Here is a 27380-nt window from a genome sequence, read left to right on the forward strand (position 1 = left end):
GATGGTGAATGTCACTATATACAACAGCTGACATTATAATATAAAATATGGTCATAAAAAGAGCTAGTCTTAGTGACAAGCTATATTTTCATTTTGTTCTTGTTAAGCAGAAATTTACATCAGCATAAGTTTTGATCAATTAACTTGAACCTAATACAAATTATATCAATGAGCCTACTAAGGGGAGAACTGTCACTAAACAAAAGGAAATATGTTGTAAAACAAAAAGGTATAAACAACATTGCTTTTTAGCAGTAAGCTTCCAATTCACAAGCTATCTAATGAAAAATACAACTAAAAACAATGCAACAAACAAAAAGCACAGAAATTCCATTACATCACACTCCTAAAAATACAGCAGTTGATCACACACAAATATTCAAAAAGATAATATAGAACCCAGCTAGATATCACAGGAAATTAAGCCACAGATCACTATACAAATATTGAACAATATCCTAAGAAAAGAAAATGCCTTTTTTTTTTTTTTTTAAAGCAATGTGTTTTCACAAGTGTGAATAAATAGTCCTAAACCTTAAGTGTCACTCTACAAGGCTCCACGTTATCAGGTTCTCTCTCAGGCTACTTCACCATTATTCAAATTGCACTGAATTACCTTGCGTACAAGCTTTCTAATGTTAGTATTTCAACCATAATGGGCTAACGGGTTGGCTCCCAAGAACCGCCTAATAAGCAGCTTGCAAAGTATTGCTTTACGTTATTTAAGAGACACGTATAAGGGAACCTATACAACAGTCGTCTAAATCAAGAGACATCAAGAATTTGTGAAACATCAAGAATGCACCAACATTAAGCCAAAAGAAGCTGCAGCAATGGAGCTGTGTGTTGGTTGCTGCTTTTAGTATTTAAAATTCTGCTCCCATGAAATTACTATTTTTTTAAGGAAGAAAAAAACCCCAAAGAAATTAGTGTTCTTTCCTAATAAGAGCTATAGACTTTTGACCAGTTAAACACTGACGTTAAACAAGTTTTACAAAAATTGTTTCAAGTATCCTTTTTTTAATCACAGTGAAAATGTAAGACCAAGATGTAAATGTTGAAGTAAATGACTGAAAGTTTCTTAGATGAAAAAGGCAAAGGTACTAAATCAAAACATATAAAAATGCTTAAACGCATTTCCTTCATGTGATATGAATAGAAAGGTTATCTGTAAAAAGTTAGAAAAATTAAAATAAATTACATATTTAAGTACACTTTCCCTTCGACATTTTTATAAAAATTCAGAATAGTGTACTTTTGAATATACAGAGTAAAAATGCACAGGTGCCATAGGTTATCATCGGTATCTACACAACGTCGCATTAGCATATTTGCTGCAGTTGATTTTATTTGTTACTTAAGCTCCTCTTGAGAAATCTCAATATACCCAGCTAATTGGGACCCACTGTGGTTCCAGCCTCAGTCTCTCGATAGCAGTCTGTAGCTTCTCAAAGGCTTTGTCTAGGTTGTCATTTACAATGGTCAGATCAAAATAGTGGTTGTATGCTCTCTGGATCCGTGCACTTTCATCCACTGTTTTTTTCAAATCAGTGTCCTGTTAAAGAGAATTTAAAGATTACTAAGAACATAAAACTTGGCAAATCCTTATAAATACAGAAGAAGTATCCCTTCATTACATACTGCAACTGACTATTTAAAGCTATATACCGAATATATTTAAAAAATAATGAGTTTTCATTTATAGTAAATCCACACAGAACTTCAGCCAAAATGCATTGAAAGAGCTGAAAAAGTTAGGAGCTGTGCCAATAATGTTAAATATGGCAACTAAATGTTTTCAAATCCTGCAATTTTTAAGAAAGTCAATAGATGCACATTAACTTAGGCTGGTATGCACAACAGGCAGTTAATCATTTTGTATGTTCAACTGACAATCTAATCAGAATAAAATTAATGCTTTAGGAATGACTGAGTCAATCAGTTATGTAAATATATTTGTGCCCTTTTTATTTCCACAGAAGGCATAAAAAAATCCAGGAATTTAAATTAGTATGAAATAAAAGACAATGCAAGATACATTTCTAGTAGAATAAAGCTCTAGAATACCTTATTGCTTTTAGAGGCTACATTTCAGCCTTGCTCAGCTGACATCAGTTCCTCATTCATAAACTACTGCTGCATTACTTTAGTTCTGACATAAGCTGCAAAATATGCAGGAAATTTGTATTCCTACATTATTAAGCCTTCATGAAGTGCTGCCACTGAGCATTTTTTTATGTTTCATTAGTCCTACATTCTTAGAAAATCCCTCTCTGCTTTTGCACAAAAGCAGTTTTTTTCTAAGCGGTTATAAGATTTGTCCCCTTGACAATATTTATGTTAATATTTTCAAGTCCTGATACAGTTGTAAATACAAAAGCCAAAATGAAAAAGTAAGTTTGTGAGTAGCCTTTCCTTCACAGTAAATGAAGGAGACAAGCAAACGTATCACAAGAGCCAGAATTTTTGCAGTGGAGTGGCTTAGGATGCTAGAAATAATGTGGACAGACCCACTAGCAAGCGGAACAATATTTTAAATGGTATTTGTTTTTCATTTGTTCAGGAAGTACAAGAATATGAAATGGGAAATCATACCCTTTATATACATGTGCACAGATATGATTTTGAATTCATAAAGATACATAAATGTATATTTTAAATGTAACTATTCTCTTTATTATTCATAAGGACAAGTAAAACATAGGCAAGGATGTCCCTTAGGGAATCAAATATTAGGAAGTGCAGGAAATAATTTTTATACTTGTCTGGACAGTTTTAACCTTGCCTTCTTGTATATGCACCACAAAATTCAGGGTCATTCAGGGCAGAGAGGAGGAAAGGCAGAGCACCCACAGAGATACTAGAATCTATAATAACCAGAATCCATGACTAGGACAGGACAGTCTCTCACATGGTTAAGAGAATGGGATCTCACAGGTTTGAAAAGAAAAAAAGATGACTAAAAATCCCATATTCATTTAGTGGAAATTAACCCACCCCCCATTTTATTGCTTTGAATGCCCCATCAGCATTAGACAAGGTATTGCTACTATCTAAGCTGCAGCACTGTCGTTGTGAGTTGTCAGCAAACCATGACTTTTCTCAGATGGGAAAGTTGTCCTGCTGAAGACAGAGGATAGTTTCCTTAACTGCTCAGTCTGGCTTTTTTTGCTTTGCTCCTGCAGCTGGGAAAGTTCATGCCCATACAGAATATTTATAATTCGTTGTGCTGGAGGAAGTATGTCTCATTTCCCTCTGCTACACACTGTCTCAGAAAAGGAGAGAAGATCTAATGAATAAAATGTGCCACTTTTTGCTTTACATGACAAATCCAAGGAACTTAAGGGGAAGAGAAGCTATTCTACACTTCTTATTCTCACAGCTCCCAGCCACTCTCAGTGCAGCATGTGCTGCTGCAGTAGTGGAAACAAGGCCTACTTGCATTCTGTTGTCCGTTGGTTTTTTTTTTACGCAGGCTGCAATATCTTTCCTGAGGATTAGAGACTGCATTTCTAAAGCACACCTATATTATAAGACAAACTTGAACAAAACTTTTTGGAGGGAGAGATGGGAAAAGTGAAGGAAAGACATTTACATAAACAAACAATTCCCACCATCAAATATCTACCATTTGCTGCAAATAATCAAGAGGTGACACTTCCCAAAGAACACATTACAAGTAATTTTTGTAATCAGCACTTCTCTGTAAGAGGTCTATTTTTAAGAAGCAATCTGCCTTACACATAGTATTTGGTTAACTTCTACTAAGTAATCAGGAAAACTCTTGCCTAACTTTTCTTTGAGACATTAATCTCAGAACAAATTCCATCTAAAATGAAAGGTAAAAAAAAAAAAAAAAAATCTAAGAACATCCTGTTCAAAGCAAGCTAAACATGAAATAATCTGCTTACAGTGAGAAGTTTGGTTGTAATTCCAGCATCTACCACAGCCTTGTGCATGGCACGCAAAGTCTCCAACTCTGGAGCAGCAATAAACACTACATAGGGCATGAATTCTGAAGTCCTCAGTATTTTCAGGGCCTAGAAGCAAAGAAAAAGAAAAAAAAACAAAAAACCCTACATTTGAGAATGACTCATCACATGTCCCCATTACTTAAGGGGCACTGCAAACTAGTCTGTTACAATAGGCAGAAACACGTAATTGAAGATTCTTATTTCTATTTTACAAACTCCTACACTGCCTCTTGAAATGCTCAACATCACTCTTTCCTTGGCTGAAAAGATTATTTACTCTCTGCAAGACTCCTCTTCCATACGGAATCTAAGTGGGTTTTTTTCCGACTTTCTAATTCATTCCAACTAAGTGCCACAAACGTAAGAATCCAGTTGATATTGTAATCTTTAAACCAGATAAGAAGCCTTAAAATTTAAAATCATGCTCCTACACTTGTAGTCTAACATCAGAAATTATATACCTGTGGATTCACGTCCAAGATGCAGGTCCTTCCTGTCTGAACAACTTCAAGGATGGAATCAATTTTGGTGCCATAAAGATTTCCTTCATATTCTCCATGCTCTAAATATCTGCCAGCTTTAATATCCATCTCCATTTCAGCCCGTGACACAAATCTGTATGCTTGCCCATCCTTTTCATCATCCCTTGGCTTTCGTGAAGTAACTAAACAAAAAATTTAAGATAAAAATTGAATGCTTCCTTTTTGTATTTGGCATACAAATATGAGACTGGACTGCCTATTAAGTTAGGGAGAGTATAATACGCATTAATATACAATTATAATTGTTCCATATACAGATTAATTAATTATTCTACTGTAAGTTTCAAAACTGAGCACAGCCCCTCCTGTTCCCTTTATTTCTATTCTTTCCTATATGTTGCTGACCCACCCATTTGCTTATTTCCTTTGTACTACTCCTTCACACCATATACAATACTCATTCATGTCATCTTTTTAATTATTCACTTAATAAAATAATTATTTAAGTGACTTGGAAATCAAATGGAAATTAACTCTCAAATGCCAAATGTACTTCTGAAAATAACTGAGCACACGCCAACATCTGCCCTGCCCCACCCCCCAAACCTTAGCACATACTTTGCTCACTGTGTTTGCCCTGTTATTCAGGGTAGAATTACCTGAGCTAGCTATAAAGGAAGTTAGCTTAAATATCAGAAGAAGCCCAGCTGCCATAAGCAGAATGTTAGTGGAGGCCAGCTAATGCTGCTTTCCAGGACAACTTACCCTTTAAAGCAAGGTAGATTCACTGCAGAGAGATTAAAGCCAACATTTAAGTAAAACATTCGCAGCTATCTTGGGTATTGGCTATACTGGACAGTACAGACATTATTTAAGCAAGAAAATGAAAATGGATCCCTTTGGCAACAGCTGTATCATGCCCTGTCACCACTTGGTGATACAAGTGGAAAACATCCTCCCCCTTCCAGTAATTCCTATCAACTTCTTTATCATAGAAACTCAAGTCCCAGGAGAAATGATCTTCTGAAGCTGTTAGCAATAAACATACTACTAGAACATCTAGTTTTAGCCAAGATTCTACAGAAAGATTGAAACTATAATGGTTAATATAATACCCCCCACCCCCAAAATCATATCAGTTTGAAATAAATTTTGGAGAACGAGCTTTAACAGTTTACAGCCAGAAGATGACTTAACAGTTCAGCTATCCACACTGAAGGAAAAACACAGCACCATTTGCTAGATTAGAACTTAACACCGAGGACATGCTTCTCCCCATAGAAAAATGGATCGATTTCAGACATTAAAAAAAAAAAAAAGCCAACCAAAAAACCCCACATGTATTCAGCTGTGAATAACCAGGAGAATCTTCTTCTAATCAAAGAAACTGAGGCCAGCTAAGATTACTGATTATCCTACTTACAATCTAAATACAAAGTAGAGAGGAGATTCTGTATACAATAAACAATGTACTGCATGTGCATGATTAGATTGTCAGATTGCTAGGTGGCAAAAGTCAATTTTTATGCCTTTGAAGGGTGTTCAAGAGCTCCAAGTAAAAGCATTTTAATACTGTGTTGCATTACTTAATATATTTAAGCATCTATATAGCATTTTAGAGAAACCAGTAATTTTGAGGGCTTTTTTAAGAGGGAATAAAGAATTTTAGAAGTAATAAAAAGTTTATTGCTATTTTGCCAATATAAAATAATGAGATTCCCAGGGGAAGATTTCTTTAAAAAAGTAACACTGAGAAGTCAACCTTGTTATCAGTCACACATACCAATTCTTAGTGCCCTGGCCAGTTTTGGTGTTAAGAGATTCAACAAATGAGAGAGACTGGTTCTCTTGTGTTGTACAATTTATCTGTCACACCTGTCCCTCCTCCCCTATCTATTATCAGATCTACTTCTTGCCTACTGAAAATAGAAGGGAAGACACTGTTTTTGAAATTCTAAGAAGCAGGTGGCAGGAGGAGAATAGTAATGTAGCTAGGGTGGACTTCTCTGGTCAGCAGTCAAACAGGAGGGGGCAGTTAAAAAAAATAAAGAGCTTGTGAATGAGCAAAGTAACTATCTGGAAGAAAGGCAAGAGAACAATAGTTCAGTAAGGGAGGAGGGTCTTTTTCTGAAGTTGATAGAAAAAAAGAAAGATCATGGGCTTGAGGCTAGATGTATTAAACCATTTCACTGTCATACAAATCTTGGACATCACAAACACTTTAGTTTTATTGGAAGTTTGTTGCTTTTCCCTACATTTCTCATACTAAAGTAACAATTTATAATGCCTAGGGTGCTTCTACAGATGGAAAACTAAACAGCAGACCTGAGAAACTCCACTGGCTGTTCATTAGAGAAGACTACTAGGAACTTCTAGAATCCCCTCAGTAACTGATGGTGACTGGCACTGAAGAAACCTAGCAGACTGAAATACTGCACATACAAAAATTGGTTTTCTGCAGCATCAGTAACATTTAACTGCTACTTACAAATATTTTCACTGTCATCACATGTTAGTTCAGTTGTCTGAGAAGATGAAGAATCTTTTGTTTTCCCACTCTATGCAATTTTTATACTCTGACAAAATTACTCCTACCCCAAATCACAGGGATAAACATCAGGTATTTTCCAGATAATCAGAGACTCAAAGTATGATATTACAATGCTGACAACTTACATGGCACTGTAGTTCCAAACCTAGTGGGATTCAGTACTATAAACCTGTTCTTCAAACTTCTTCGCCCCACTCCTTGGGCCCCAATTAAGACCAGTGTTTTCCTCTGAAAAGGAGGCATTTTGGCTACTTCCTCATAGATCTGGATTTCATGACGATCAAATTCTACATTGAAAAATGTACAAATGCAACAGTTAATACACAGTCAGTACTGTAAGAAAAAAAATTAAGCAGTCCTGCTATGTATCAACAGATCACATGTGAATATAAATAGTAGTCAAAGGGCATTAAGTCTGATACAAGCTTTCTTGTTTTAAATTGGTATGGTAATAAAATAGTTACCCCTTCATGGGCAGCATACGGTCAGATTACTACATTTACTTCCAAGGAGAAAATCCGAGATTGATCAGAATGTGAAAACTGTGATTAACAATTAGTGAGCTTTCACAGAATCACTGCATGGTTGAGGCTGGAAGGTACCTCTGGAGGGCATCTTGTCCAACGCCAATGCTCAAGCAGGGACACCTGGAGAGGGTTGCCCAGGACAATGTCCAGACAGCTTTTCAATTATCTCCAAGAAAGAGGACTCCACAACCTCTCTGGGCAAACTGTGCCAGTGTTCAGTCACCCTCACAGTGGAAAAAGTGTTCCTGATGTTGAAAGGGAACCTCCTGTGTTGTTGTGTGTTGCCTCTGGTTCTGTCACTGGGGTCCTCTGAAAAGACCCTGAATCCATCCTGTTTGCACCCTCCCTTCAGGTATTTAGACACATTGATGAGATGCCCCCTGAGTCGTCTCTTCACTAGGCTGAACATTCCCAGCTCTTTCAGCCTTCCCTCATAGGAGAGACGCTCCAGTCCCTTCATCATATTCGTATGTCCATGCCTCTCTTGCACTGGGAAGGAGTCCAGTACACTTCAGGTGTGGCCTCACCAGTGCTGAGTACAGGGGAAGGATCACATCCCTCAACCTGCTGGCAACAAAGCTTTCATTTTTTTTCCTCTTTTTAACACATAGTTCTTCTCTGACTTCCACATATCAAAAGATGTACTCAGCATGATCATATCTTCACTGGTCACTATTGCTTTTAAACCACAAAAACTGTCTGATCTATCAAATTTATAATCAAATATTTTACTGCAAATCTTTCAGCTTCAGATACGCTAGACTCTGTAAGTTTAGATGCCTAAAGAACTTTGACTCATATGTAATATTAAGAGATACCTGCATTTCTTGTAGTGAGATACATCATCTTTTTCTTTTTTTTGCTGCTTATTGTTCCGCAGAAAGGCCCTAGAAATAAATATTGAGACCAACTCATGATTTGTGTTAAACGGGTTTTTTTGAAGCTTATTTACATGAACTTATGCAAGTTTAGATTAATTAAATTTACAAGGACTATTTTAGAATTTTATATATTCTAGGGCAGGAGATCACATCTATTTTCATACACATCAAACAGTATAGTAAGAACTGAACACAGAGAAAAACTTAATTTTTCTAGAACGCTTTGTAAAAAGCGGCAGAAAAATCCATCAAACAGAATTAATTTATTAACCTTCAGTGCATACTATAAAAACGTAATTTAAAAAAAAAGAGCTAATTCTTATGCCTTTCCCACCTCATTTAGCTTTTCATCAGCATGTGGCAAAACTGATTCATGTATCTATGAAGACTAAGCATAGACTTTAGCCTTTGTCCTTCAGTCAAAGCCAAAATATAATAATTAGCATTTTGCAATATTCTGTGTATTCTCACACAGCAGTTTTCTAGTATCTGTGAAGGCAGGGAAAGCAAAACAAGTGGAGTCAGAGCAACATCTATTCCTGAAATTCATTAAATCTCACCTGAGTTGTCCCAGTCTCTCCTAACAAAGGCCTTTCTCTTCTCTTCCAGAAACTGGCTAGGAATAAGCCCTGCACTTCCTCCTTCTTTGACATGACTAGCCTAGGTGCGGTGCAAAAAAAAGAAAAAAAAAAAAAAATCATCATAGGTAACTTGTGAGAAGCATTTTCTCATCGACATGGTGTTGACTGACTTTCACACTGCCAGAGTTTCTCAATGGTGAGTGTTGATACATTTACTACTGAAACTTGGAAATTCAAACTTAGATGTGGATATTAAAATTCTGTCTTATGTAACAACATCTTGCTATTGAGTATTAAAATTCAGGAAACTTAAATAAAATAGATGCAAGTTTCATTACTGGTTCCCATTAAGTTAGTAAGCTCCTATAGCCATAAACCTTTGGCATCAAAAGCCTAAATGGAGTTCTATGGTTCTAGACATTGACCTCTCAAGTGACAAAAATCAAGACCTTCTAGTACACAGTACACTTATTTTGTATTCTTGAGCTGCTCCAAAGAGGTTACAGCGCAGCTTATTAACTGTCATTTCACAAACAGTGAATGCCATTAACACATGCCTAATCATGCCTTCAAGCTTTTTGCATTAAGTGACTACAGATTTTAAAATCTTAGTAACTTAACTATTCCTAGTGAGCAGCTGCATGGTGCTTAGTTGCTGGCTGGGGTTAAACCATGACACCTAGTAATGAAAGTTTGGCTAAGATTCTCTATAAAATAATTTCATGGCAAGCTCAATTCTCAGCAAGCTTAACACATACAAACACACAGTTACAAAATGTTACACTTTCCTTCTCCCTAACTGGTTGGCCTGTCTCTTGCTAACAGGAACTGTTTGCTTTTCAACTTCTATGCTCTTACCTCCGACTAACTGATTTTTTACAGTTAGCAAGTTTTCTAGCATTTCTAGAAAGCACAAGGAAAAAAATAACTTTCTTTCCCAGTGGCATGATCTGCATAGCAATACTTGCAACACGCTATACTTGTTTAACACATTTCATTTTTGCCACTGATGGAGTGTTTTATTTCTCCTGGACCCCCACAAGTTACAATTGGAGAATTTGAAAAGCAATACAGAAGACAGCATATAAGCTAAGTGTCAAACTAGTCCAGAGTTTTGGAGTATCTAACTTCTGAAACTAATTAACTTCGCAGTAATAAATTTTCTGCCTTCCCTCACACTTTCTACTCTCTTTCTTTCTGTTACTACTGTCACTGAAAAGCAACAGAATTCAGCAACAGTTGTTGATGTACATTCAAATATTTTTGTTGCTTTTAAAGAAGTCATATATACATATATATATTGCTCTCAAGTAACGTTTGGCTCACTATTGCTTGTTGTCTAGCAAAGGGTGAGCAATTTAGGGGTAGAAAGGGAAATTAATAATGCTAAATTCTTTGCCTAGATTGCCACTGCCACTTGCAATTTTGAGTATCTCGGCTGAGAAAAGTGTCTTAAAGGTTTACTCGTCCCACTTTCAAAGGCACTGATGATATTTAATTGTGTGTATAGCATTTTGGAAAAAATAAAAATAGCATAAGCAGTGGATTACATTTCTACTGAAGGACTGAATGTAAAACTACAACCTTAAAGCAGGATGAACTGTTAATATTTCAAAGAGTGCCAAACACTTTGATTATGAACATGCATGTTACAGCTCACAGACATTGACCACCACTGTAGAAATAAAAGATACAGCTTCTCCAAATAGCTATTCTCACCCCTCTTCAAATCCACAGGGTTAATTTCCCCCTCTCTCTCCTCAACTCTGAGCACTCAGGAAGGGGTCCACTTCTTCCACAGTCGCTGTCAGGGAAGGCTTACCAAAATTAACACAGTCAACCTAAGACTTTCTCCTAGAAACTGTCCACTTAAACTGTTATTGGAATGTCTAGGCTTATGATACAAGAACAAAGACAAATAAATAGCAGTAATAGCAAAATGAGTGTTACATACACAATTTATACCATTCAATTTTCTCCAGTATTTCAATTGTTAATATCTTGATATTAGCTTGAAATTGGATTGCAGTGTAAATATTTTTTCTTATATCTACTGTTAAATGGGAGTAGATCATAATTTAAAGAGTTTATTATTAAGGCAATTAGTGAAACTTTTCAGGTTTTTATTTTATTTTTTTAATCTTTTTACCAACCTGCCACCAATTTGGATCTTCACGGTTTACAATCTGAAGAATTTCTCCTTTAGAAAATTTCAAACCTGCTTCTTTGCATGGGATGAGGTTGTCATTATATGGATTATAATCAAAATGACACTTCACAAAAACCTGAAATGTGTAAAAATTTACAAAGCTTAAACATTATAAAATACACTCTTACTAATTTATCTGTCAAACTGAAGTAATGTCTTTACCTACAGCATAAGAATTTTGACATGATCAAAGTTGCATTTGGCAAGTAAAATACAATCTATGGAAATAACTGGCATATACCACCTGAGAGAGTACAATAATCAGCAGTGCAAACCTTGGCTGAAGGAGCTTCATGATAAAAATAAAAAAACAGCTATTCTATTTGGACAATGTATTACAAAACACTCATTTTTGCATTTCAGCATATGCAATTCAATTAGTATTCTGACTTTAAATTACTTAAAAATACAAAAAATTCTCAGAATGTGAGCACTGTATTCAAAGCTTGTGGAATCTTAAGAATTTTGCTATGAACTCAAAGTTTTAAAACAAACAAGGTATGTGACTGCTTAAGACTCAAATTTGATGCAGAGGAAGAAACAGTAAGTTGCATCAGTGGACTGGAAACATCTTTGACTTTTTTCTACCAGGTTGGGAGCAAAGGAAGCAGTGCACCTGCCTCAAATACAGCACATTCCCTCAGCATCTACTCAATGTAAGCATAGTCTATTATAGTCATGGGCATTAAGACCCACTACCTGAAGGAGTGTCTCATAAGATGTTTCAGAGGCACTGCTTTAGAGCAACAAGTTACTTCTGCAGTAGAGAAATCACCAGCCTACAGCAACAACAAAAGGATAAGGAATAGCCACCATCCGAGTTTCTACTTAAGTCACAGAATTCAAGCTCATCTGTTGAATTCAGTATGTTTCTGAATTCTATGAAACAGATTACTTGGAACACTGGTTGTGTTATAAACACACGCAGTTCACCGCAGTTTAGTGTGATTGTGGCTAGGTCATCAGAGGTCACTGGATGTCAAAGAGACATGCTTTATATGTAGTATACAAATGCTTATCAATCTGAGATTACTAATTATATTTTTTTACGCAGGCTTATTAGGTGTGGTATTAATCTACTGAATAAACCCATTTCCAAAATGTACTTAAAGGAGAATACAGGTATCTACATTTTAGCCTTCCTGCTAGCATTAAATACACAAAATAATCAAAATATGTCTAATCCAAAATCTTAAAATAATCTCATGCAATCAAGTACCAAGCAGAAGTTCTTTTGACAGAATTGTTAGAAATGTGCTACTGACCTGTTGAGGAATAACAGTGTCTCTGTAGCTGGGGAGAATCTTCAGAGTGACACTGCCACTAATATTTTTCAGCAGTTCCTGCAATTCTTTTGGATTGTTTCCAACCTCATGGCCATTCACCTCTTTAATAATGTCACCTACATGCAGAAGACCTTGTCGATCTATCATTCCGCCATGAAGAATTCGTGCTATTACCAGATCATTGTTCTCAACTCTAAATGTAACACCCTGAAAGAGGTATGTGATATCTAGTTTACCACTGTTTGAATTTCAATTTCATTTTACCATTATCTCAAGCAAAAATATACAGCTATGGGATATTCTGTATACCCCAATGAAAACATACAGTAATAGTTACTACAGTGTAAGAGTTTCTAATACAGTGATAAGTGTCAGGTAACACAAAAGTGCTTTCAGACAAGGTTTTCATACGACTGAACAATGACTGTATTGTTCTTGATTGCACGCAATCCTGTCGTTTTGTATCAGGACCAAACAGATGTTGTATTAGTCAGTTATGCTAGCAAGTCATTCAGCCTAATGACTGCCTATTCACTATCCCAATAATTTCTTAGAGAGAACAGGATGGAGAACACACAAATATCTTATTTCAACCTCTCAATACTGATCCTATCACCCATTAAATTACACAACTTAATAATGGAAATAACTGAAACATAATGCAAGAAATCAGGCACATGCAAATGTTTTCACTCGTACTTTAAATAAAAGACAAACTCATTTTCAATTACTTACCAGTGGTTCTCCTGCTCTTTTGTGAATTCCAAGGATACGAATAGCATCTACTGGAACAATCTGATTGTTCACTGAAGCATTATTGACTTCTGGGCTAGAAGGAGGGGAATCGTAACATTTTGAAGCCACAATATCATGTGCTTCCAAGAGTGACTGCAAAGGAACAGAAAAAGCCATTTTTTAAATCATGAAATAACCATTTGCAAAAGGATTTAGTGCTGAATAACCACTGAATCTGCCCTTTTGGGACCAGATCATAAAACTCTTACTTCACATGGAATGGAGCAAAAATTGACATAGAAGTACTCACATGGACTGATAAGCCTACTGTCTTAGTAAATATGCTCTCTTTTGTAAATACAAATGCTTCTTCTTAAGGAAATATAGGAGAAATGTAACGAATTTGGGAGGAATATGTGATCTTGCAGGGAAGAATATAGAAAAACGAGTACCTAAAATAGTCTTTCACCTAATGAGACAGTATCCCAGCAGATGGTTAAAGTAACAAACAACCCACTGCACAAAAATGAAGATAACTCATCATTAGATACTCGTGTTTAATGTAATAAAATTTTCCTCCACAGTAATTTGGATAATTACAGGTATGCAAAGATTTCTAGCAATCTACAGAATGAGTGCTTTCTGCTTGCATAAAGCCAAGGCAAGATTCTAGCACCAAATGAATCCAAGTTGAAAGAATTCACTTTCTGGAAGACAACAGCTGAGACCTCATAGTTAATGGCGTTTTCACCAGTCCACATACGTAAATACAAAGCAAAAGGAGGAGATCCAAATAAATATAATCATCTTTGGAAGACAATGCAATTTAGACTTGATTTTCTCATAAAAGATACTTTAGGATTTAAAGAAAAGATTTATAAGACAATACATACAGGTGAAACAAGATCAAACTTGTGAAATTAGACAGTGGAGACTTTCTGTCTTAAAGAGGAAAAGGGACACCCTATAGCCACCATATATAGTAGTTCAAGATAAAGCATCCTATAGCACAAAGAGTCTCACTGACAGAGAAAGGAAAAGAAGCAAGTAGAGGAGATGCCTACTAGGTCTCAAACAACAACAGCATAGCTTTGTTTCAAACAGTGACCTGATGAGATACAGTCTTAAGTCAGATCACTGACTGGTGTCGCATAAGTAGCTAAAAAGAGAAGACACCAGAGGGACTGTCACTGATAGTGACATGCACATGCCAGAGGAAGACAGCAAACTCCTAGAAAGCAGATCAGGTGAGCAGGCAACATTTAAGCAAATTTAAGAATTTTGCTATGCACTCTGGTCCATCCTTCTGTAAGCCACCTCCAACCTAAAAGTTGTGCAACCATATTAGTTTAGTGCTAAGCTCAACACGCAAGCCCTCAAAGTGTCACAAACCTGAACAGTCATTTTAATCTGCTCATCACATGATGACTCTGCTGATACTTCAGCTTGAGATTAGAAGGAGGTAGTAATTCACCTATTCTGCCCCTGCCATTAAGACTGTAAAGACAGCTGCTTATTGTGGCTGCTCTCATATTGTGGACATAAACCAAATCAAATTAAATAGGAAAAACAATCATTTATTTAAATCAAGCAGCTGTCAGATGGTAGCAATTTCTAATTCTTCATTATCCAAGACACATCCAATCCAGAAACTAGGAGAACAGATCTCTCTCTGCCAATGTTTGCAAGCAACATTTTTGGATCTTTCTACATTTCCAAAATGAAACCAACTAGCATCAACTACACATTTTAACACATTACCACTGACAAAACTAGGTAGATACACCAGTAGGATACTTCCAGTTTTCTCTTTTGGTCACATGCTAGAACAAACTGTTCACAAACTTTCTGGCTACAAACCACTAGATTTCTCATGGAGCCTTACACATAACCATGCTTGTACAGCTCCCTGCCCTTAACAGTCATATAATTTATGGATTATAATCTGATCCACAGTTAAAAAAGTCTGCTAAGCTAACAGTCTGTGTCATCCTTTTCAAATTAACATGCTCTGTGAGATTCTTCAGTTCTTAAATCTGATCCCATTCTACGTTCTGATCCTATTTATTCACTCAGTTTTATGGATAAGCATGAATTCTTTCAACTACTACTTAACCATCTCTCAATCACAAAATCCTTTTCCTGCTATTTACATGACGAGTGAGTCACAGAACTGTGACTATCAGGGATTGTACATTGCTGCCCACAATTATAAAATAATTTCTTTAAGAAATGTAGTTTATTGGTTTCCTTAAAACAAGCCATAGTTAACTTATTACCTTCCCATACCTAACTCTTGGTTCTGCAACTCGAGAATCTATACCAGTTTTACAAGACTGTTTCCAGCCACCCAGGTCACAGCATACAGTCCTGAAGAACACTTGAAGTCACCTGGCAACAGGGGCCATGTGTCTGTATCCACTACCGGACTACTCTCCAACATTTTATGTCGCTCAGCTACTGTCTTATTTCAGTAATATGGTTGAGTGATCTGAGAAATACAGTTGAATGAACTTCACTTGTTTCTTTCTTATGGTATCAGAAAAAGTGATATCCTGTCCTCCTGCAACTCCAGAGCTCCCCTGGAATCTGACCTTTCCCATACTAGTGCTGGAACACTCATAAAACCACTGCCAAAGTCTGCAAGACAACATGGACTGAATAATCAACAACCATAAAATGGTTCAAAGTTTCCTCCATACAGCATGTCTAAACAGGACCAGCTGACTATCCAAGACTGGACAACTGTAGAAAGGTTCTCATGATAAAAATGGCAATGTTGTCAGAACAAGGCATTTAGAAGAACTCTGTATCACAAGAGATATAGCGCAATGGACATACAGTTCTGTGGCAGGCAGTATGGCCCTTTTGTGCGAGATACTGTCATAAAGTAATCCATAAACTTAGAACATATTGATTTCTTTACAGTAGTTTTCTGTGACTGTACTTATTTAACAGGTAAAAATAAATTTTAAAAGTAATTCAAAATTCAATAAACAAAGAAACATTAAACATCCAAGGGTCTCTACAGTGCTGAAGCCAAGTTCAAATGCAAAATTTGTTTTTCTTAAAAAAATTCTCAGCACAATCTATACATGTTACATAAGCATTCCCTGCCCTATATGATAACTACTCCCCCAAGTGTGATCCAATAAAACAATTAAATTACAAACTGGGGGCGGGGGGTGGGAGGGGAAATACACAAGAGCAGAACAACTCTATGGTCCTGAATTCACAACTCCTTTCCTAACACTTAAGGCCTCAGAAGTACTTAAAATATTTCCATTCCTCTTTTATGCACTAAATATGTGCTCGTCTTCCCTGACAATACTGTTTAAATATTAGAACTTAATAAATGGACTACAGGCCCCTAATGTACATGTGAAAAGAAGACATTTTTCAAGACTGGTCTAGAAAAGTGAGGAAATCATTTAAGATCTTAGAGAAATGGGGGGGGGGGCTGGTAAGGAAGCATGAATATGTGGGAAAAATAACCCTATAAATTAAGATCTGTCTAGGAAGAAACTTAAGATCACTTTTCTACATGAAACATTTTAAAGGTGTGATTAGCCATTTTAAAGCTATTAGAATAAAATGGTGGCTGCTTTTCAGATTAAGTATTTTATTGCCAGCAGAATCTATTTAGGATGAATGGCTTGCATAATTCTTGGAAAGGTGAAAGTAACTGAACAAGTTCTTCCAAAAGCAGCAGAATTGATTGTTCTGCACGTTTAACCACTGCAACAGGGTGATACTTTTCAGCTCCTCCATCTTCTCTCAAGGCAAACTCTCTTACCACTCATGTCTTCTGCTCTCCAGCTACTGTCTGCTAAGACTTGCTATAGCCTTTTCTATGCACTGCATGTGCCAGCTGGTTCTTCAATACATACTGGCCTGATGGCCAGTCATTTTTGTTCACCAGCTCCTTTGGAACTTTTAAAATAAATGTGTAAGTTGCTTAAGCTTGAACTAATGGAGTAACCGACACCAGCATCATGTTGTGCCTCTCTCTAAATATGACCACCGAACAGGAATGAATGCCGGGTTTGCCTTAGTATTGGCTATTCATCTTAATTAAAATTCTTATTTGATCTCAGTCTCCTAGAGGCCATTTCCAGTCTCCACCACAAAGATTCTTTGCCCACTTGGTCTCTGGTCTTTGCCATCTCTCTCCAGAGATCAACGCTACAGTGCCTTTCAAAGTCAGCCTACTCCAGCACTTCACTTAAATCCTTTTCATCTTCTGATTAATCCTCTTCAACTTGTCAGCTTTGTTTCTCAGTCTAACACAATGGATCTTTGTTAGGTCTGTCACTGCACCATTTGGCCCCAGGTTCCAATCTTTTTGCATTTTAACTACCAATTCCTCCAAACTCATCCTCTCGTTTTCCAGTAAGGGATCAAAGACCAATTTGCAGGTTTATTCACCAGTAAGCCTCAATATCATAGTCTTCGATCCTTTAGCTATGATACCCTTCTGGACAAATAAGAGCACAAGGGAGGCCAACATACTGCTCTTCAGAACAGGCAGAGGAACTGTCAGCACTCAGAATAGCTACCACCTCAAAAGCTGAGCTCTTAAAGTGTTCCCTCTTCCAGCAGGCCACAACACAGCTTGACAGTATTTCCGGTGTTTATTTATGTTAAATGGTAATGCACCTCACTGCTATGTTTGTATAATGTATAACTGAAAATTCAGAAAAACATGTGTTTAAATGCATATACACCAAAAATGTCTATGGGTCTATACCTGACTGCCAAAAGAAGCACATTTATACTGTGGCAAAAGGTTTGCTTATGTTCTTCTACAGGGTACCTATAGCTAAGTGCTAACGTCAGCTAAAGCCTGCCTACAAAGTCCAGAATCTACCAAGGATTTACAAACCCTAATCTTCAACAGTCAGTACGGAAGCTGGTAATAGAATGGCAGCTATGGAAAAACATCTGCCTTTGACAAGCATATGTCAAAACTTCACTTATGTTAAGTAAAGCAACAGAAGAGGGATGCAGAGTCTCAACTTCAGCTGCAGTGCAGACCGCATCATAGAAGAATGACATTCATTCACTCCACAAACTACATCTTACACGTGAGTATGAATGCCAACAGCTGAACCGAAATGCAGAATGGTCATTATCAGGAACTGAAACCATCTGGAAATGCTAAGGATGAAGTCTTTATGGAATTGTTATGGAAACTCCAGTCATATAGGAATATTTGTCCAAGATCTATAACAGAAACTCCAGTGGATTTTAATATGAGTGAAGATATTCTTGAGGTGAGACCAAAGAATAAAATCACGCTCATTCTTAACCCCACATGGCTTCTGCTTTACTTTTTATTCAGAGTAAAATCCTACATATTAAAGTTTGCTACAGTTCAGGTTTTGTTTCATTATTATTCCTAGATTCATATGTTGACAGTGATACAGTAAGTAGGTAATGCACAGTAAAAAGGTGGTACCTGAAAATGAGGCTCCTTGAGTATTCCAACCAATTCTGCAATATTTTCATCTTTATTTACTAAGGGACTGATGTCTTCAAGAATTTCATTCACCAGCTCCAGGTTGTTATCACTGACAGCCTCAAGTTTAGAATCTTCCAGTCGCTCATGTGCCTGTAAGATTATATACATGAGACTATACTGTAAATATAAATTTTCAAGTAGTTCCAATTTAAAAGCCTTTTAAATAATTTCTTGATGCAACCTTTAGCAGGAAAGCCAGAAAAATTACATATAATATAATCTGTATATTTTATAACTGCTGAAGGATTTTGCATGTTTAACTATGTGACCCAATAAACTATAAGCAGCACCTGTCAGAGATGCTTGTGTGTCCTTATTTCCTATAACCTCTATGCTATATACACAAACAGTCCTCTGAACAGTATAGTGCCTCATATCTTTTCTGTTTCAGAACCCTGTACAAGTACACCTTCTAGAAGAAGGACAAAAAGGGAACTATGGGATCTGCTCCAAAAAAAATAAAGTCTACAAGAGAAGCATCTACCCCAGGCTCCTCTCATTCAAAAATCTTCCAAACAGCAAATTCTAAAGGAAAGTCTGCATAACTAAAGGAAACGCTAAAGAAAAATCTGCAGCAAAAGTGGCTAACAGTATCCTGGGCAGCATTAAGAAGAAAGAGTGTTGCCAGAAGGTCGAGCTCTACTCAGGACTGGTGAGGCACACCTGGAGGTGAGAAGAGGAGGCTTGGCGGGGGTGGAGGGGATCTCATCAATGTATATAAATACCTGAAGGGAGGGTACAAACCTTGTACCCTTGAAGGTACAAGGGAGGATGGAGCCAGGCTCTTTTCAGTGGTGCCCAGTGATAGGACAGGAAACAATGGGCACAAACTGAAACACAGGAGGCTCTGTCTAAACATAACGAAACACTTTTTCCACTGTGAGGGTGACTGAGCACTGGCACAGTTTGCCCAGAGAGATTGGGGCCTCCCTCCTTGGAGATATTAAAAAGCCATCCGGACACGGTCCTGGGCAACCATCTCCAGGTGACCCTGCTTGAGCAGGGGATTGGACCAGATGCCCTCCAGATGTCCCTTCCAACCTCAACCATTCTGTGATTCTGTGATAACTTTTAATCTCTTTCTAGAGCTATTGCTGCAGACATAATCCTTTCCTAACCACTGCAGACACTTAAATTCATTGAAAGGTAGGAGCTTTGAGCAGCAAGAGTAACATCGCACAAATCTGAATGCTTCACTTATTTATTACAGTAGTGCTGTATCATAAAATTAGGGAATAAGAGGAGGCCCAAAATAACTAAAATTCTCAATTCACCCAATTAAGAGTTATTTACAACACCGTAGCAACAAGAAGTTCAAAAAAGAACAATTGCTTTGGCATGTAAAACCACAAGAACAGATCTATCTGGGAGTCATCTATCTATACTTCCCATATATATAACTTGAAGGTATGTACACACATCTACTTTCTTATGAGTGCTTTAAAACAGATGTTAAATTACAATTTTGCTAAAACCAGAATACTTTGTTTCCTGAAATCACCTGAGTATTAAATTCTGCTTCATATCTATAAAATGGTATTTCTGCAGGACTGATGATCAAACACTGGAAAGGCTAACAACATAGAGAAAGGCATTTCAAACATTTCCCAACACCAACACGCACAATCCAAATGACCATGATTACAAAGTCATAGGAAGCTGGGCACCTACACACATTCTCCTTGATAAGGGAATGCTATTTTGTACATAATACATACAGTAAACAATATCCTTCTTTTAAAGTTTACTACTTTTACAGTAAGTAAAACCACAAGTCTATTGACTTTTAAACATACTCCAACTGCAAAACCTTTATAAGATTAGAGAATAAGGGTTACTTTCTTTCTCACTCATTTTATTTAAAATACTACCACTAACACAGAGTATAATCTAAATACAAATATCCTCATCCTTCACCCCAAAATCAAGACCATGTATAGACTGGGGAACAGAAAGTTTATCAGTGAACAACCTCTGATCCTGTAGTGCGTTGGAGAGTACTAGAATACGGAGTGGTATGAATAATTAAAAAAAAAAAGAAAAAAAAAGTATTACATAACTTAGATATTGCAATTATTTTTTTTTCAGTTCAGTTCATCATTTCAGAAATAGTGATACTGAATTGAGTCTTTTAATTCATTCAATATTTATTATACTTGCCAAGTGTTCAAATAGTAAGGCTTTTGCCTCCAACAATCTGACATCCTAAATACTGTACTCAAGTGTTTATAGATCACTCCTACGATGTTTCCTTGGTCAGGCTTAGGCATTCACCTAGTATGCTGTAGGCTATACTACAATAGTAAAAGCAATAGTGTGACTGCAGAAAAGCAGATAAAGTTTTGAGGTTCAAAAGAACAGTTAATCCAGGAGAAGAAATTTTTGGTAAGACAGCTCAGTAGCAAAACTGAGTAATCATACATGTTCCAATTTCAACAACTGTTTTCAAAAAAGCATAATAATTCCAAGGGCTAGTTAGGATTGAACATAAACCTTAGCACAGGAAAGACATGGACCTGTTGGGAGTGGGTCCAGAGGAGGGCCACAAAAATGATCAGAGGGATGGATCAGAGGAAAGGCTGAGAAAGTTGGGGCTGTTCAGCCTGGAGAAGAGAAGAACCCAGGGAGACCTATTGCAGCTTTTCAATACTTAAAGGGGGCTTGTAAGAAAGATGGGGACAAACTTTTTAGTAGGGCCTTTTGTGATAGGACAAGGGGTAATGGTTTTAAACTAAAAGAGGGTAGATTTAGACTAGATATAAGGAAGAAATTTTTTTATGGTGAGGGTGGTGAAACACTGGAACAGGTTGCCCAGAGAGGAGGTAGATGCCTCATTCCTGGAAACATTCAAGGCCAAGTTGGATGGGGCTCTGAACAACCTGTTCTAGTTGAAGATGTCCTTGCTCATTGCAGGGGGGTTGGACTAGATGATCTTTGGAGGTCCCTTCCAACCTAAACTATTCTATGATTCTATAAATGTCAGTAAATGACAGGAAAATATATTTTACAGTAATTACAGTTACTTCATCTTTGCCCTACCACTCACTGAAGAATGGAAGGGTACAGTAAAAGAACCCTATTCCAAAAAAGATCTGTAATTCCTACCTTGATGCCTTTATTCTAGACAGAAAAAAAAAATATGAAATTAACGCAATGTTAAAAGATTAGCCAAACTTTACATTGCAAAATATTATAAACTAACTACTATGCTTATTGCTTGCCTTTGGTTTTTTTAAGGACTGAAAAGAAAAATAAGCTTGTACGGCTCATGGTACATTTCCCTAAGTTTCTTTTTACCCTTTTTGGGATACTTTACATAATGATTAGTCTTTAATAACTGACCAATAAAGGAAAATTAAAAACTTTTATGTTTCTGGCCTGGTCTGAAATGAATCTGCTTAAATAATCTGACCATCTCAGGGTCCTGACAATTGCGTATTCTGTTAAAACTAGCTCTTCTAATAGGAAAAACAAGTTTTACATATTTTTAGAGACAAATGGATATATATGAACTATATATCTGTCACAAAATGTGTTGTCATTCTGATCTTGTCCTTATTTAGCTCTGCTGGTTAGGACTGAGTTTTGGGGTTTAATTCTGAAATAATTACAAAACAAAATATGAATGTGGTCATGCCATATGACCACAATTAAAACCTTTCAGCATTCTAGATAAAGCAAGTTTATAGTTAAGAATCTGTTTCCATTACAAGCATTTTTTTACATTTGCTAGTCATTAAATTCCACATAATTGTAATTGGCCATTAAAACACAAATTCTTGATAAGAAAAAAAATGCTTTGCAATGAACATTTTCTTCATGATAAATATTAAATTAAAGATGACCTAGGCGGCACATACTGAAGTTGGAAACAACTCTAAGAAAATGCTTATACTTACTCTAGTAAATTTAGTACACAAATCTTTCCCTCTGCAGTCATCTCACTAGCAGATGAGACACTTGTTATTTCTAAGTTCATTACTATGCAGTGTCTTCCGCTTACAACCAATTTTTCTGAACAGCTAAACAGAAGTAAATTCTTATATAAATTCTTATGAGAAGTTTTCCTTTCCAATTTTTATACTGAGCAAAATCCCTGCACAACAATCCTTTAGCTTTACAGAGTATTTCATGCCTGCCCAGAGGGCATTGCTTTCGTATGTCTATTCATATTAAAGAGACAGGTACATTTAAGTTAACTGTTTTTCTTCACGAAAGGAGCTTATTTTTATGAAGTAAGATTAAGAAAGAATGTAAGCGCTGTGTAATATTGACTGCATCTCCTACTGGTAAGATCACCTACATTTTAATTACAGAGTCCAAAGATTTTTTGTAAATATCACCTTACATATTTATAATTGATTGCTACCATCTATAAATTTTCATAATGCAAGACCAAACCTAAGGCTAGCCCATGTCTCAGAGAGCTGACAAATCAAAGGTCCCAGCATTACTCTGAATGCAGGAAAGGGCAGGGAGAGAATATTTCACTGGGCTGATCAGAAAGTCATTTTGAGCCAAAGACAAAAAGAAAACTTGTTTACACCATGGGAGAAAGAAGGTTATTGCTCTCACTTTTCATCTTTGGCAAAAATGCTAAAAGTCACAAGGCATATGGGTTTTGCACACAACAGTAGTCACAAGACTATATTAAAACCAACTGCTTCTAATTTCAAGTATTTTGACATTTTCTTCATAAATAATGTTACCACATTATTTCTGGAGTCTCTGAATTTTTCTTCTTCCTCTAGAATCTTCCATATAACAATAAATCAGCGTGCACAGAAATTACATTATACCAAATCTTCACCTTCAAGAACTCCTTGAAGTCTTTTAAAGATGTACCATACATAAAAGCCATTGTTAATACCTCAATCAATACTCAATGTTCACACAGTAATTTAAGAGTTAAAGTATTTCCAGATTCTACTCAGAGCAGCTAGTTTAAATACCTTAGCAAGTGATCTTACAATAGGGTTTTCCATAATTCCTTTAAGAAAAATCAGGTCTATTTCTTCAGCGCCTGTCGATGTTGGCAAATCAGTCAGGTTATCCAGGACCTGCTGCATGGCTGCTGACAAAACAAAAACAAAAAGTAAGTACTGACCAAAATAGACTTGCAAAAGCTCTGGGAAACACAATATTAACTTTAGAGATGTTAAGCAGCCAACTACATCTACTGAGAGCAAGTGGACAGAATGGAAAAAGAACTTTGTTTTGTTTGTTTGAAAGATGGAAATAAAAGGTCTATCCAAATCCTTATCACCACAATCAACTTAAATCCAGGCCCTGCACATTCCTTTCAAGATTTGCTACTACTTAAAGATGAAAAAAAAAAAAGTATAAACTATGTATAAGGTATGCATAATCTTCCAAATACATAAAAGCAACTCATTCATGACTCTCTTCATTTAATCTCTCTTTCAGATGAAGCTTTCAGTCCTCACACATGTTCACATAGTACAGAGTTCTTGTGCATTTGGGCGCATGTGCAGGAGCCCTTAGCTGGGATTACATCAGCTAGCCCTGAGCTTGCAAAGAACATGTGCCAGCTTGGGCTGAGCACAAAAGGGGGCATCACTGGAGACAGTTATGATGTCCTTTGCAAGGTAAATGGTCATTCTTTCCCTGTTTTCCAACACATGACTAAATACTCTTAGCCTGCAGTATTATCTTAGTAGTGAATAACCTATACTGTTCTTGGTTTTAACTGTATTCTTTTAAACTCCTGGCAAGTTATATGCACATGCTCAAACAGACACATACACAGGTATACTGAAAAAAAATCTTCTGCCGAGATCTGCAGCAAGCTAAAAAGCATTAGAACAAGCACTGTGTACTCCAATGCTCCGTATGTTGCATAGCAGCATATATCAAGAGAATTAGAAAGCCTATATGCCCCTTCTCCCACACAGGAATTTACCCTTAACTTTGCTCATTGCTTTATAATGAAAGCTATTATGAAACACTGCACAGTAACAAAACAAACAGCATTTCTCAACACCTACTTTCTAACTGCAATTCTTCCTAGAAAATTCCATCCCAAGAAAAAATTTTCTGGCCAGTCTTTCTGTCAAGTAGAACTGACTTTTCAACAATCAAATCATCTTGTATGCCACCTTTTAACTACAGCAGTGTATGTCAAAAGACTGCATTTTTAAAAAATATGTTTTAACCATACTTCTCGCTTTCAAAAAGTGAATCTTCTGTGAAACCATGAGTAGGAGGGAAAATGACACTTACTTTATGCCTTCAGATTTTGAAGCAATATTATTTCTACTTTATAATAGACTAAGTGCTGTTAGAGAAGTCACCAAATCAACCTGTAAGCAGTCCACGTCTTTGTCAGACTAGTTATGTCCTATATCTTGACTAGTTCACGTTTTCTCAATTCCAGTTACAGATTCGTGACTCTTAATGCAGTCATGCAAGCTATAGTATTTGCAGAAGTAGACAGACGTTTCTAGCCAATTTATGTAGGGTACTAGATGCTGCATAAATACTGCAAGCGTTATAATAATAAGCTTTCTTTACATTTTTAACAGTTATGTAAATTGTTTTTAAGGGACTTCAGGTTAGCGCTTTTGTTCTTATAAATAATCTGGGTAAAAATATAAATCTTCCTTCAGGTTAAAGCATGCATCTCAACTACCACTTGCAATTCCAGCACTTGATGCTGACAGAGGTGTGCATGATAAAGACATTCTTTATATCTGTCCATGTTAATAAGCTGTTTCTTCTGTAACCTTCAGAATTCTATCTTAGAATGATCAAATTAAAAAATAAAATCCCTACATTAAAACTTCATCATCAAGGGGAAACTGTTGAGAGCAACATTAAGCTTCACAAGAATGACTTTCAATCTTTGTGCAGCTAGACAGGGTATTTTCAGATTAATATTTTATTTAATAAAGGTTTCACAAATTTTAGCATCAAAACTGCTTAAGTATATTTTAGCATTCTTGGAAAGCAGCAAACACCTTTATCAACATGCAGAGTTCAAATAATTCACAAAGGCAGACTTGCATCCCAGGTGATCAAAACCAAAACAAGCTGTTTTCAGAAATAGCTCCCTATTGCTGTCCATCTGATGGCTGCCTCCTCTCATGGCACAGCCATCATGGTAACAGTCTTCTTAGCATTAAATAATGCTGCCTTAATATTAGAAAGAAAAACAAAAAGGCAGGCAGAAAAACAAATCCCCAGTAAGTTGGAATAAGGCACCGTTACTCACCCTTGATTGTTTATGTTTGAACACAGTGTGGGTCTCTATATTGCCTCAGTGTAGCTAGTAGTTTAAAAGGGAAGATCTTTCTAAGTAGTTGAATAAAAAAAATAATACTGTGAAGTACCCCTTTATTTTAACCAGCTACAAGGTTAAGTAAAAAATTTTTAGCATGAGAGAAAGCTTTAAGAAGCTTCAACAAAGTGTTTGCACCTGTTACCTAGTACATGATAACTAGAAACTAGAGCAATGTTTATATGCTTCACAATGTTTCACTGCTTTACATTTACCTGGCAAAAAAATTCAGAACATGACCAAATGTTATTTTTCAAAAGGTCATCAAAAGCATCTTCCAACAGGAATTATGTCAGCTGGTTTATTTAAAAAGAATAGACAATACATGGGTACTTTTGGTAACGGGCTAGACTAAGCACTTTAATTCCAGTATTCTACATTTATTATGCAAGTCATGGGCCAGCTTCAAACGTAGTTCCCATTTAATGTGATATGCTAATATTACTCACATGTGAAAATAGCTTTGAAAGTCTAAGCAACATACATATTGACCTACATATGCCTTAGATATTCATACGTGTACTTTCGAACAATTTGATTTATCCAAAGACAAATTGGTGGTGGTGGTGGGAGACAGTTTGGTGAATGTATTATAGACCCTCTTTTTATGTATCTATTCAACAGGCTTTTGTTTATTCATTTCTAGAGGAAAAAAATCTTATTAAAATACAAACAGCAGGAGATACGTTGTTTCCAGGCTTAATTATAATGACCTTTCAGAATAATGTAGATATACATGGAATTTCAAGTAGCAGTCTTTAAAACAATTTCACTTTTTTCTTTCCTGGGGCAAAGCCACCTTAGCTCTTTTAGAAAAGTATCTTATCTTTGAGCAGCAGGAATGAAAGCTGAAGATGCAAGTACTCATGTAGGAAAGTTTTACTTAAAAGACCAGGTCCTATCAAGCAAGAAATAGATGGAACTAAGGAGTTTAGAGACTACCAAATCTAAATACCCTATCAAAAATTGCCTTTTGAGCCTCCCATCTCTTCTCTGGCAAATCTGCCTTGAAATGTTGACAGAGGTTACTCACTGGGGGGAAGGCAAGGGGGAAGACCTGTAGAACTTACATTTAAGTCAGGCATACAAGAACTAAAGACTACAGCGAACAAACTGCATAAACCTGGCTCCTTATTGTTGAATACTTTGTTGTCCAATTAAAAGCAAATTGGTGCTTTTCCTTCAGTGGAAAATTAATTGGGTCTCTCTCGCCTCTCTCATCCCATCTTTTGGAGGAAACTGGTAAGGAGAAACTGTCTTTGAGAGCTCTACCATGCACCTCCTTCTCTCTCTGAAGACAAGCCTTTTTCTATTTTCAGAGACCCATCTG

At 36.5% G+C, this 27380-nt stretch overlaps 1 protein-coding gene across 2 annotated transcripts; it reads right to left on the reverse strand.

Annotated features, from left to right (window-relative positions):
* Positions 1-669: 669 nt before the first annotated feature.
* On the reverse strand, positions 670-27058 carry MPP6 (membrane protein, palmitoylated 6 (MAGUK p55 subfamily member 6)). 2 transcript variants are annotated; one of them, XM_010577597.1, is made up of 12 exons: positions 27049-27058; positions 23703-23824; positions 18688-18840; positions 13227-13379; positions 12471-12698; positions 11150-11281; positions 8976-9075; positions 8353-8421; positions 7133-7294; positions 4436-4638; positions 3912-4040; positions 670-1555 (listed from the first exon to the last, which is right to left on the reverse strand). In XM_010577597.1, the coding sequence occupies exons 2-12, from the start codon at positions 23817-23819 to the stop codon at positions 1379-1381; spliced, it is 1623 nt and encodes a 540-aa protein (XP_010575899.1). In that variant the 5' UTR covers positions 23820-23824; positions 27049-27058; the 3' UTR covers positions 670-1378. The 2 variants fall into 2 exon arrangements, with proteins under 2 accessions (XP_010575899.1, XP_010575898.1); XM_010577596.1 differs by lacking the exon at positions 27049-27058 and having other exon boundaries at positions 23721-23819.
* Between the last annotated feature and the right edge of the window lie 322 nt (positions 27059-27380).

The sequence above is a fragment of the Haliaeetus leucocephalus genome, unplaced genomic scaffold (genome assembly GCF_000737465.1).
Source record: "Haliaeetus leucocephalus isolate CR32 unplaced genomic scaffold, Haliaeetus_leucocephalus-4.0 Scaffold566, whole genome shotgun sequence".
NCBI classification, from domain to species: Eukaryota; Metazoa; Chordata; class Aves; order Accipitriformes; family Accipitridae; genus Haliaeetus; species Haliaeetus leucocephalus.

Coding starts and splice junctions, on each gene's coding strand:
- MPP6 (XM_010577597.1), bottom strand. CDS start 23,819: ATGCAGCAGGTCCTGGATAACCTGACTGATTTGCCAACATCGACAGGC. Junction 8,422..8,975: donor GAGAGACTGGGACAACTCAG/GTGAGATTTAAT, acceptor ATTTATTTCTAG/GGCCTTTCTGCGGAACAATA. Junction 7,295..8,352: donor TCTCACTACAAGAAATGCAG/GTATCTCTTAAT, acceptor TTTTCAATGTAG/AATTTGATCGTCATGAAATC.